The sequence below is a fragment of the Alternaria metachromatica genome, assembly GCF_023757995.1.
Source record: "Alternaria metachromatica strain BMP 0045 chromosome Unknown scaffold_22, whole genome shotgun sequence".
NCBI classification, from domain to species: Eukaryota; Fungi; Ascomycota; class Dothideomycetes; order Pleosporales; family Pleosporaceae; genus Alternaria; species Alternaria metachromatica.
In genome coordinates this window covers 72,626-85,290 of record NW_026055513.1, presented here as the reverse complement: position 1 = coordinate 85,290, position 12,665 = coordinate 72,626, and the positions used below count along the sequence as shown (strand labels likewise).

Sequence of the window (12,665 nt, the reverse complement as noted above, 5' to 3'; positions counted from 1 at the left end):
TGATAACCCATTCCGTTGCACATCAGTCTCAGACTAGCATCTCAAGTACTTTGTTTTTGTACTGTGTAATGCTCTCACCAGACCGGGCTGTGATCTTCACGTGCAAGAGCGATTGGAGCCAAGCGATGACGTGCAATCTCGCATGGCACCAACCCTTGCAGATGGCTCTACCGAGCCGACGGACCCGTACCCTTTAGAAGTTTGACGCCCGCCAGAGCCATCCCGTTGTTCATCCCATCCCACAAGAGACAGGCGGCACCTGCAGCGCATATTCCCCGCTTCACCACATGGCCACGACCCTTATATAAATTAATCCGCCCCGCCAAACTCATGTCTCTCCCACACCCCGTCACACACAATCCCGCCATGCCGCCGAGCAAAGGTACGCCCCCTTGACGATCCACCGACGCGCATCCAACTGACATGATTAATTGCGCAGAAACCGCGAGGCATGAGTGCGTCTCCGAAGATGCGCTGCAACATCTCCGGACCTACAAATACTCGAGCGTCGACAAATCCTTCATCTCCCGCTACATCCTCAAGCATTACGTACGCACCCTGCACCCGCGCAATCGCAACGCGCCCTGACGTGAACATAGTGGAATGCCTTTGTCGAGCTGCTGCCGCTATGGCTGGCGCCGAACCTCGTCACGTTATTAGGCTTCTTCTTCATCCTGGGCAACGTCGTCCTGCTAGAGCTTTACATCCCGGATCTGGTCGGACCAGCGCCCTCATGGGTATACTACAGCTTCGCCTTTGGCATGTGGATGTAAGAAACACAATAGCAAAGAAGGATGAGGACTGCGCTAATCCCTTGCAGGTACTCCACAATGGACAACGTCGACGGAAAGCAAGCGCGCCGAACCGGCACCTCGAGCCCGCTGGGAGAACTTTTTGAGTACGTGATAAACACAGCCCAATGCGCCAATATCACGATACTGATTGTGACGTAGCCATGGGATTGATTCTTTGAACTGCACTTTGGCCAGTCTCCTCGAGACAGCGGCTGTTGGATACGGCTCAACCAAGATTGGCGCCTTTACTGCGCTGATCCCTGTGCTGCCCATGTTCTTCTCGACCTGGGAGACATACCATACCCATACGCTGTATTTGGGCTACTTCAACGGTCCTACAGGTACGTTAGCTGCTTGATTGGCGTGGACATTACTAACTCCTCACAGAGGGACTCATCCTTGCATGCACCTTCATCTGCATGTCCGGCTACTTCGGCCCAGAGATCTGGTCGAAACCCCTCGCGACCTACTTCCCATCCTACAAAGCAGAAATCGGCGACGTAACCCTGAAGGAACTCTGGGTACCCATCATCCTCTTCACCTTCTTCGCCGCCCACCTCCCCGCCTGCATCGTCAACGTAGCGAAAGCGCGTCGCTCCAGGAACGAGCCTCTGCTGCCCCTTCTCAAGGAATGGACACCGCTAGTCATCTTCGTCGTCTCCACCATGGCCTGGCTCGGATCGCCATACTCAAAGCTCCTAGAAGACAACCACCTCGTCCTCTACTGCCTGACTATGTCCCTAGTCTTCGGACGCATGACAACCAAGATCATCCTCGCGCATCTCACACACCAGCCCTTCCCTTACTGGACCATCATGCTCGCCCCCATGATCGGAGGCGCCCTGCTCATCAACCACCCCTACTTCACCATCCCCGGCACAACATTCGGTCCCATCTCCGCTAGCTTTGAACTCTGGTACCTACGCGCTTACTTCGTCTTCGCTGCTGTTGTGTACGGCAAGTGGGCACATTTGGTTATTACGAGCATCTGCGATTACCTTGGTATCAACTGTCTTACTATTCCTAAGAAGACGAATGAGAAGAACGGAAGAGCGAATGGTGTTGTTGATGGGAAGGGCCGAACCGACTAAACATGTTCCTTGGTTCCGGACGGTAGACAACCTTCGACGATGAACCCTTCTCATACCGTATAGACTGGGCGGCACGTCTCTAATCGACTTTAGCGTTCATTCGCATCATATCGCAACGCATCGCAGCGCAAGCGATACTTCACGACTATCCGACAAAGACCGTACATTTGACGTTTTTGACGACCCGCTTTGGATATACACATTTTTATTAAGCCTTGTAATTAGCAATGCTGGATCGTATGGTGCGATTTCAGCTTGTTCCCACTTATTCATCATCAGTAGACTTTTAATCGCGTTTTCAACAACGTTTGCATAGAGGAAAGAAGGAAGAAGGGGAGGATGTACAAAGGGGAAGGGGAAGGAGAAGACGTAGAGCTTAGGCTTGAAAACAAATTAATGGATATGAAGATCTGAAGTTGAAGTTGAAGCTGTTCATTGTCCATTGCTCGATGAGTGTTTCCACCTGATACAACTTGAGGTGTTTGGAGCAAGCAAGCATGCGAAGCACAAGTCTTATAGCTTTGCCACCTGCCTGTGTATATCGGAATTGAATTGAATCGAGCTTTCCATGTCGATACACCCCGATACGTAAGATGATGACACCCGTACCATATCACATATTCAAATCTTTGTCATCGGAAGCCGCTAACAGTCCACTCACTACACATAACCGCCTCCACTCCCCTCTCTTCCGCTTACCCGGCGAGCTCAGAAATGATATCTATGCCTACGCGTTCACCGAAGAATTTATCCTAGTTCGTCCATGCATCTCTCCTCGCTACCAATTTCGCGTAGAACCCTCTGGCTACCCAAAGAGCACATCCCGCCGCTATCCACTATACCACCTTCTCAACAGACGAACAGTATGTCGCCAGGTCTACCTCGAGACCGCGGGATTGATATTTCAATCAAATGAGTTTCGCTTTTACCACGCAAACGCACTCGCTGATTTCATGCGCGATGTGCCGAGTGCATGCCGCTTTCAGATCGAGAACATACGATTAGCGTTCTATGAGTCCCCCAGTGCGGAATTTATACGCAGTTTAGGAAACTGGGGATTGCGCGGGTTGAAGGGGCTGAAGAAGGTCGTTGTTGAGACGGGGGCTGAGGAGGTAGATGAGGCATCAAAAAGGGCGATACGGCGGTGGATTGAGGGGTTGTTTCGGAGGGTAGCGGGGAGGGGAGGGGTTGGAATTGAGGTTGATTTCGAGTATGAGCAGGTTGAGGATGAGGAGTCGGATGAGTGATTGTCGTAGTTGCGGTTTCTCTCTCGGGTAGTCCTCCTAGCACAAGACGAATTCCTGCTCTGATACGAGTCCCTCCCGCTGCTGGTCTAGGATTTCCCCATTCATGAACCCGGGCATGTAGCATTCTCCAATGACTTGATAGAGACCATCATCGCACGGCCTTAAGACTACTGGCCAACAACAGCCGAGCAGGATAACAACAACATCTCCCGGGCGAGCTGCTACCGGAGCCAATCCCACATAACCCGTGCGTGTCGTTATCAAAGCCCTGTGATCTAAAGAGTCCAGGGCCGAATGTGTAAATCGCCGGAATATTGCGATTTTCACTCTTTGCTCGACGGATGATTGTTGTTGCTCGACGGATGATTGTTCTTGCTCGACGGATTGTGCAAAGAAAGTTTGAAATTTCCGGCCGCTAATGCAGAAGTCTTTGTTGTGTTTCCTGAACTTGTCCCATCTTTCAAAGTTACTGGATTGAAAGAGTTTGAGCCATTCCGGATCCGAGGGGACGTTGGCAAGGCTGTCGTCGATGTCGTGACTCAAGTTCCACGGGATCTTGAAGAGTAGCATCGAATTAATTGGGAGCCCTTTCATACGAAAGGAATTTTCGATAGCTTCTAGAGTTCGACCACTGTATCTGTCAGAGACGGTACCTGATTGCGTAGCATGAGAATCCAGAGGTGGCTCAGCTGCGATACCATCGACTGTGTCGACTTGGAATCCGCTGCACGCAAGATAAGTACGATCTATTTCTTTCTCGATAAATCTGAAATGAGCAGGTAAACCTCTTCTCGGTTTGCGAAGTATCAAATCTTCGACGTTGTGGCGTTGGAACGGCTCCCTCCAGTCAGGTACCCATGATGGCCACCCTTGCTCAGCTGATGTACCTCCAAAGGCGATTCGTTCCAACCGTTTTGATGCATTGATGAAAGACTTCATGAAATTTGTATAGACTTGCCGCACTGAGAGCGAGTAGTTTGGTGTGACACCTGCGGTGATATCAGAATCTAACAGGCCGAGTATGCTGTAAATTTTATCTCTCTCATCAGTTGCGCCGGCTTGACGAACGATATCCAATAGCGATTTCGGGGTCATTCCAAAGTCAGTCTCGGAAGTAAGCGTTGTAAGATCATGTATCCGCTGGACCATGTCAAACGTTCCACGTTGAAACTTGTTGGGGGGTTGACGGTTGCTATAATCAGAGCCCGCTAGTAAACGCTGACTCGAACGGATGCCCCGCTGAATCAGTCTCCTCGTCAATTTAAGCTCCCCGCACATAAAAAGAGTCGAATTGTGGTTCATTGCGAGCTCCTGGATGATCCAACACCGATTCCAGTAAGGCTTTTGTGCAAAAGCGAGGAGGGCGAGCAGTTCGGAATGAGATTGCGGGGTACGGTCTTCCGCACATCTACCGTGCATTCTCTGAACAGCGATCCTATCCTGTTCATCCTTTTGGCCCAGCCAGACTATCACAGCTCTAGCTCGACCGTATATCTCTTGCATGCGCTTGACCTGTTCATTTCGCTCTTCGATATTTTCCTGGTCAATGCACAATGAATCTACCCAGTAGCACATGCCTAAATGGGTCTCTTCCTGGCTCTGCAACGCTCTCAAGGCTTCTTCGAGATTGCGTGGAACGCTTTTGCGCACACCGTTTATGTTGATAGCGTTTGTCTCGCTTGCATTACCCCATGTGTATGACAGGGCTTCAAAGTCTCCCCAGTCGTAACGAGAGCCGTTGCACTGAGGATAGCGCCGATGTAGACCAGCATGTACGGCCGCATTGAGTCTCGTTTGCTCGAGGGCTGAGTCTCGCAGATCTACAGACTTGGTGAATTTATCCCACGCTATCGGAAATTTTCGTTTCTGCGAGCCTTGCTGATGCAGTTGAGAGTCGAAAGAGCTCGGTAGTGATACGTTCCTGACGGAGCATTGGACGATGTCTTCAGTCAGGACTGGGCTGGAAAGATTGAGAAACTCGAGAACACGGATCTCGTTCTTCGTCTTGTCGAGAGGCTCGTACTGCATCTTGTGCATATGGATGGACCGGAATGCATCGAGAAGAGAAATGAAATCGCTGTGGCTTTTGATAGTCTGGGAAGGACTTTGAATTAGACGTTCGGATACACTCAAGTCAGGCCTTTAACATACTGAAAGAGGTTCAGACTTATTAACACTGAGCTTGTCGACTTATGCAGCCAAGACGCTTCTAGAACGACACAGAAGCTTGTTCTTCTTCTGCGTTGCTCACCGGTTTCGAATGACGTATAAGGATCTGAGGAAGCAGGGGACTCATTGGCTTATGGAGCTGTGGCTATATGCCAATATCAAATCACATCCGTGTGAGGCGCATAAACTACCCGCACTTACGTGCAGAACCATTATCTGTTGCAAAAATCTTGTCACTGTCGAGCGAGAGATGGTATCGACGTACCGATCGCGGTTACCACATGGCTGGATTTGGTGTCTGCACTGTGCATCATCCTTAACGGAACGCCAACTGTTTGTGTGTACTCATGGCCAGTATAGAAACTTGAAGAGAATTGATGAGTTATGCGTATCGTGCCTGGAAGGTTGGACAGAGGTAAGCTATAAGTGTGTGTTTGGTAGCGCAAGGGGAGAACTGCATATAGATTGAAGAGCAGTCGAAGGTAGTACATCAACGGATAAGGAAAGAGTGAAGAACGTCGTTGTTGTTAGCCGTTCGATGACATCAGTACATCCCGTTACTGGGTGATCCGCCATCAAGTGGTTTCGACTAATGTTGGTCTGCAGAAACATATTGACGTTCGATGGTCTAGCAGCGCTGTCGTGGTGAGGCTCAGTGAAGGAGAGCGCGGGGTAGGAACCTTGGAATTTCGTTTCGTTAGCGCGAAATCTGACTGCCCACATAATTTCTGTGCGGCAACAACGAGCGCCCAGCATTACCGCAACTTCACAAAATGGCACCCGCATCACTACTGGACCTCGTGTCCGCGCTGCCCGACACTGCAGGATGGGGCCCGCCAGTTACCAGCGAGTCGATGCTCGACGGCGTACCGTTCGCGCCTTACTCCAAGGCGGACAAGCTGGGGCGCATGGCCGACTGGACTGAGGGCAAGGACCGCGAGCGGGGAGGACGCCAGCAATACGGCAACCGCAACTACAGGGGTATGTTTGGTGATGGTGAAGGAGAAAGAAGATGGATACTAACAAGGCTTTATAGACCAGCAGGTATACGGCGCCAACCAACAGACCAACCCCTTCGCCATCCAGGCCGCCGAAGAGGAGGCTACCTTCTCCGTCGTCGACAACACACGCACATCAGCCCGTGGCCGAGGATTTGGACGCGGCGGCGGCACCGTCTTCCGTGGACGTGGAGGAGCGCGAGGTGGGCAGGCGCAACGTGGTGGGCGGGGCACCTTCCAGCGTGTTGGTGGCCGCGGTGGAAACCAGTACGACAACCAGCGTGGTGGACGTGGCGGCAGGGGAGGACGTCGCTTTGGCTGGAGGGACGACAAGCCCCAGCGCAACCGCGATGCCTCCGTCCAGGTCAAGCCCGAATGGAACGTTATGGAGGAGATTGACTTCTCCCGTCTCAGCAAACTCAACCTCGACACCCACGAGGGCGAGGACATTGACAACTACGGATTCCTCTACTACTACGACCGTAGCTACGACAAGCAGCCCGGTGCCAGGACCTCGGAGCGCAAACTCAACGTCCTCGACCGTGCCGCCTACAATGTCACCACCTCCAGCGATCCTATCCTGCAGGAGCTCGCCGACAAGGACGAGGGCACTGTATTCGCTACCGATGGTGTTCTTTCCATGCTCATGTGCGCCACCAAGTCGGTCTACTCCTGGGATTTGGTTTTCACCAAGCGGGGCAACAAGGTCTTCATCGACAAGCGCGATGGATCAAGTCTGGACATGGTCACTGTCAACGAGAATGCCGCAGACGCGCCGCTGGAGATTTCCGAGGGCAACAAGGACTCTATCAACAGCCCTGGTGCTCTGATGCTGGAAGCCACACACATCAACAACATCTTCCCCCTCCAGGTCGTTACCGAGTCCGAGAGCCAGAAGGTCAGCATGCCCCACGAGCATCCCTTCTACAACGAGGAGGTCGAGACCGACCCACCAGCCTCCAAGGCCTACAGGTACCGCCGCTTCGATTTGTCCCTGGACAAGGACGAGGAGCCTCTGCACCTGGTTGTCCGGACGGAGTTGGACGCTGTTGTTAAGAACAACATCAACGGCGAGGACCAGTACCTGACCATCAAGGCTCTCAACGAGTTCGACAACAAGGCGCAAGGTGCTGGTGGAGCGCTCGACTGGAGGTCCAAGTTGGCTAGCCAGAGGGGTGCTGTTCTCGCCACTGAGATGAAGAACAACTCCTGCAAGCTTGCACGATGGACTACGCAGAGTATCTTGGCCAAGGCCGACACCATGAAGCTTGGGTACGTTTTTCAATCTGTTACATCCGACTCAACTAACATGACTACAGTTTCGTCTCCCGTACCAACCCCAAGAACAACAACGACCACGTCATCCTCGGTGTTCTCACAGCCAAACCCCGCGACTTCGCCGCCCAGATGGCACTCAACCTCAACAACGGGTGGGCTATCGTCCGTACCATTGTTGACATGGTACTTCGCATGGACGAGGGGAAATACGTCCTGGTCAAGGACCCCAACAAGTCTCTTCTCCGCCTCTACTCAGTACCGATGCACACTTTCGAGGAGGAAGATATTGAGGAGATGCAGGCCCCGAACGAGGATGACGAGGAGTAATTTTTGGGTCACAAAAAGGGATGCGGTTCTTTTCTTCAGCGATATCCGTAGGGATGGTTACATGATAGCATGCATGATAGACGACATACCATTGAATGACGACGCTGGACGATGCTGTCCTCGAGCTGAACAAACACATTCAGTGATATGAACTTGAAGATCGAGAGGATATCCTTCGACTGTCTAACTCCGTTACATGCTAATCGACAAGTATGGTGATTCGATTGTAAGAAGGTGCACAGACCTTACTTGTACCTGCCAAGTCGCGTCAATGAACCCGCTGAACCCTTCTTCGTCTACACTTGACTTCTTCCGTCCTCTCACGCAACAACAATCCGTGCGCGCTTTACTTGGACTGCTTGTATATACATCTCTTACGATGGATTTGAGAAAGCTCAAGATCTACCTGTTCGTACTCAACTATGGACGATGAACACGAGCTTTTGGTCCACATCTCCGCTCCGGCTACTCGACAAAACGACCAACTTTACCGCTCCTTGGCCGACGCTTATCTCGACTTTAGACCACATCGAAAAAACGTTGAGGAGACACCACAACACGATGTGTCGAGCCAGTTTGCTGCTTCCCGAGTGAGCGACCCTTCGCCACCAAACAAAGGAAATTCATTTCGCGAGTCCGTCAACACCTCCATCTTATCGGCCAACAAAGATTCCTACGGCAGTTTCCCATCTCACTTATCGTCCGATGAATATCCCAAAAGATACGTCGGCGCGTCGTCCGATGATGTGGGAGAAGACGACTTTGCGCCAACGTCTAGTCGGCTTGCGCGATTAGAACGTATCCATCAAAACTGGAAAGCGCAAGCAACCCCCAAGTCAAGCGCTGCTAGCAAACGGCGGTCTATAAAAGATGTCTTCAGCAGTCCTGAGGATGCTGACACAGCGTTTATTGAGGATACGCAAGCTGCGGTTCAAGCATTACAGAGTCAATTGCAAGATAGCTTTTCGATGACTTCTGAGAACACGTCCGGAGACGAGTCGGACGCTAGGGATGTTACGCAGGAGGCTTCTTCGTCACCTGCTGAGACAGCGGAACGCACGATTGTCGCTACAGCAGAAGAGCCGGATGCGTCTAGCGCTACGTCTTCGCCCCAGGTACCTCTCGCAGATGTGAATCGTCGGGAAAGTACGCGCCTGGAGATAGGTAGCGATATATCAGAAGCCAAGACGCCTGCTTCTCCAGAAGTGCATCCCAAATCCAGCAGCGTCTTCCCAACTCAGCAAGAAAGCTTCCGCTCATCTGATGCGCCAAAGCCAGTTTCCCCATTAGCAGAAGACCAAGCCAGTGCGAACAGCAAGGTGCAAGAAATCGACAATTCCGGTCTGCCCATAGACTTCACCGATTATCCGGAAATAGTTGAATCTCCAGCACCGAAGATAGGTGTAGAGACTCCGGAGACGTGGCCTCGGCAGGTCACACCCTACCTGGAAGCCCTCAAGAAACAGTATCCAGGCAAGTTCAAACCAATTGGAAAGTCACGCAATCCAGTGGGCAATGAACGAGGTCATTGGCTCATTGACTTATCGACTTGGCCTGCGCAAGCTCAGAAAGACCTTTGGGATGGCGTGTGTGAACCGCTGAAAGATGGCAGACTCGGCTGGGGCGCATATCTCTACAGAGAGAAGGGTACTTCTGAAGCTCTTGGGATGGTGCAGCTGTTTAATTGGGGAGAGCTTGCAGAGCATATGTGGTTGTTGTTGTGGGTTTGCTCTAAGGGGAAGATAGCTGGCGCAGGTCTTAAGTGGAAGGCCGGCCGTGACGTGGTCTTGGTGATGGCGTGAACGAATCTTGAATCACGGAAATAATGTACGATCTTGGATAATCTACCATCTGCTGCATGAACAAAGTCAAGTCAAATATTCTGTTCACCCCAATTTTTAGATGAAGGTTTAGTGAAAGTAAATTACCGAATAGCGCCTTTACGCGACCGACATAACCGTCCTGCACGCGTGAAACATGGATGCCAAGCGACACGTCTGGGGTCGCTGACCCCCAAAACATGTTGAGCACCGTAGCGGCGCAACGTTTCTTTTCCACCTAGCTATGTAATATATCGCCTGAAGACGCGATCATGTCTTCGCAACCGCACAACGAATCGCAACGGGTGCCTAGCTCCGATGCTGGCACCGACGAGCGCACCCTGTACGACCACACCTCCGACGACGAAGGCTACGATGGCAGACCATCTGGCGAGCTCGACGAACGCGATCACGACATTTTAGATTCGGAGGATGAGCGCGAGAGGCTTCTTACGCAGAAAGATGGCGGCAAGGGCTTATTGGGGCGCAGAGCCTCGAGCGTCAAGGTCGGAAAGTGGGATAAGAAGAAGGAGATGAAGGAGCGCAGGAAAGGCGGCAATGAAGAGTCGAGCGCGCTCATGTACGAAATGGAAGAAGGCATTGGCGCTTCCAGTACGAGTTTCCGATCCGGAAGAAGTTCGTTGAGCGATGAACAGCGGTTGCTTGCGAGCGAGTCGCAGAGGAAGGTTTGTAGAGTCTACAGATGCGCGAGCGAAGCTAATAGAGGATAGGTACGCAGGAAGAGTCTATACCGCCGAATAGCCATATACGTATCTATCATCGTCCTCTTCGTCGTTCTCCTCGCAGCCACGTACAATCTCTCTACCCCGAAAGATGTCAAAGAAGCAGCAGCCATGCTCTCCAATGGCACCTCACTCTTTGCGCCGACGACAATCCTCATATCGCTCGACGGCTTCCGCGCCGACTTCCTATACCGAAACCTCACACCTACGCTCAACCAATTCGTGGCAGAGGGGATATCGCCAAAGTACATGATGCCCAGCTTCCCCAGCGTCACATTCCCGAACCACTACACAATGGCCACGGGCATGTATCCCGAAGCGCACGGCGTAGTAGGAAACACATTCTGGGACCCAGAACTCGAGCAGGAGTTCTACTACACGGATCCAAAGCGCAGTCTACAACCGCACTGGTGGGGCGGCGAACCTCTCTGGGTGACAGCTGAGAAGCAAGGAGTCAGAACAGCAGTACACATGTGGCCAGGTTCTGAAGCGCACATCTTGAACCAAGAGATTGCCTACATCGACAAGTACAACGGTTCAGAAGTCTTGCCTACAAAGGTCGACCGTATAATGGAACTCCTCGATCTCCCCGGCCCCAAAGACATTGGTGCGAGCGCAAACACACCGCGACCTCAGCTTATCGCAGCGTACGTCCCGGACGTAGACGGCGACGGGCACCGCTTCGGGCCAAACAGCACCGAGATCCGCAAGACGATCGCCAACGCCGACACAATGATGGCAGGCATCCTAGCCGGTCTCCACGCACGCAACCTAACAAACATCGTCAATGTAATCGTTGTCTCAGACCACGGCATGGCCACCACAGACAAAACCCGCCTGATTCAACTCGAGGACCTCATCGACCCCGCGGAACTCTCCCACACAGACGGCTGGCCCCTCTACGGTCTCCGTCCGAAAGACCCAGCCTCGCTCCATCGTCTATACAACCAGCTCAAAGAACGTACGAAGGACAACCCTAACCTAGATGTCTACCTGCGGGATGAGAACATGCCGGAGCGCTACCACTTTAGCAAAAACGACAGGATTGCTCCCTTGTGGATTATACCAAAGACAGGCTGGGCGATTGTGACGAAAGACGAGTTCAACGTCGAAGTGGGGTTGAAGACGGGCGAGGAGTATCATCCGAAAGGACTCCATGGATACGATCATGAACATCCGCTTATGCGTGCCGTCTTCATCGCAAGAGGCCCTGCGTTCCCACATAAAGCTGGAAGCAGGATGGAACCGTTTCGTAAGTCTTCATCTCATCCATCACACCATTCATACATACACAGAAGAATATAAACTAACACCACCCCAACAGAAAACATCGAACTCTACAACATAGTCTGCGACTCCATCGGTCTGAATCCCGCGCCTAACAACGGTACTCTGCGCCTACCGCTCAAGCCTGTCGGCCTGCACTCCGACGATGACTCGGTCTCTGGCAACGAAAAAGAAACGCCCGAGGATCCCGTGTCTTCTTACACCCTCTCTTCCTCCTCCACCCTCCCCTCTTCTCTACCACACCTATCGAACCTCGCTTCCATGCCCGCAACAGACCTAAACTCCCTGTCTAGCATCGCGGCATCAGCGTCCGGACTAGAAGACACAAGTCCGAGTTTGGAGGATGTGCCTAGTAGGCCTACGCCGCCCTCGGGAAGTGGCGGGAAAGACGAGTTGAAAGATGGTGAGAAGAGTGATGGGAAAGGTGGGGAGAAGGGTGAGGGAGATAAGAAGGAAAGCTGGTGGGAGTGGCTGACGCACAAGGCGGATGGAGTAAAGGATTGGGTGGATGAGTTCATTCATGATCATGTTCCGCAGGATAAAGGGGAGGAGGGGAAGAAAGATGGGTAGAGAGATCCGGGTGAAATGTGGGATTTGGCGTTCTCTTTGGGGTTGGTATAGACGGAGCGTTTCTTGTGGTAAGAGCTTCGTTGAGGTCTTGTGTGATAGATTTCCGATTCAGCAGTCTGGTTCTGGATATTCGATAGTACTTGGACAGAATGATACCCAATGTTTTCTTCACCAAAGAGCTTCAAAATCCATCAATAAAGCGAGTAATATGCCATTTGTTACAACTAGATGATCACTAGTAACTCTTCATGGTGTGTTTTATCCGATACATAGATTGGATAGTCAATTCGGTCATTATAGGTCAAGCTACGATGGCTGAACTGGTGAAGGTATTACTTTAT

General features: G+C 51.9%; 4 protein-coding genes across 4 annotated transcripts; all 4 read left to right on the top strand.

Annotated features, from left to right (window-relative positions):
* Positions 1-366: 366 nt before the first annotated feature.
* Positions 367-1,885, top strand: J4E83_008069 (uncharacterized protein; the record flags this gene model as incomplete). The annotated part of the gene is made up of 6 exons (XM_049334966.1): positions 367-382; positions 440-549; positions 600-769; positions 821-898; positions 954-1,135; positions 1,182-1,885. 6 exons carry the CDS (start codon positions 367-369, stop codon positions 1,883-1,885), a joined length of 1,260 nt encoding a protein of 419 aa, XP_049185810.1.
* A 4,189-nt stretch (positions 1,886-6,074) lies between these two features.
* On the top strand, positions 6,075-7,904 carry J4E83_008068 (uncharacterized protein; the record flags this gene model as incomplete). Its single annotated transcript, XM_049334965.1, has 3 exons — positions 6,075-6,282; positions 6,338-7,571; positions 7,619-7,904. 3 exons carry the CDS (start codon positions 6,075-6,077, stop codon positions 7,902-7,904), a joined length of 1,728 nt encoding a protein of 575 aa, XP_049185809.1.
* A 422-nt stretch (positions 7,905-8,326) lies between these two features.
* On the top strand, positions 8,327-9,706 carry J4E83_008067 (uncharacterized protein; the record flags this gene model as incomplete). The annotated part of the gene is made up of 1 exon (XM_049334964.1): positions 8,327-9,706. One exon carries the CDS (start codon positions 8,327-8,329, stop codon positions 9,704-9,706), a length of 1,380 nt encoding a protein of 459 aa, XP_049185808.1.
* A 290-nt stretch (positions 9,707-9,996) lies between these two features.
* J4E83_008066 (uncharacterized protein) lies at positions 9,997-12,324 on the top strand (the record flags this gene model as incomplete). Its single annotated transcript, XM_049334963.1, has 3 exons — positions 9,997-10,410; positions 10,456-11,719; positions 11,792-12,324. The coding sequence occupies 3 exons, from the start codon at positions 9,997-9,999 to the stop codon at positions 12,322-12,324; spliced, it is 2,211 nt and encodes a 736-aa protein (XP_049185807.1).
* Between the last annotated feature and the right edge of the window lie 341 nt (positions 12,325-12,665).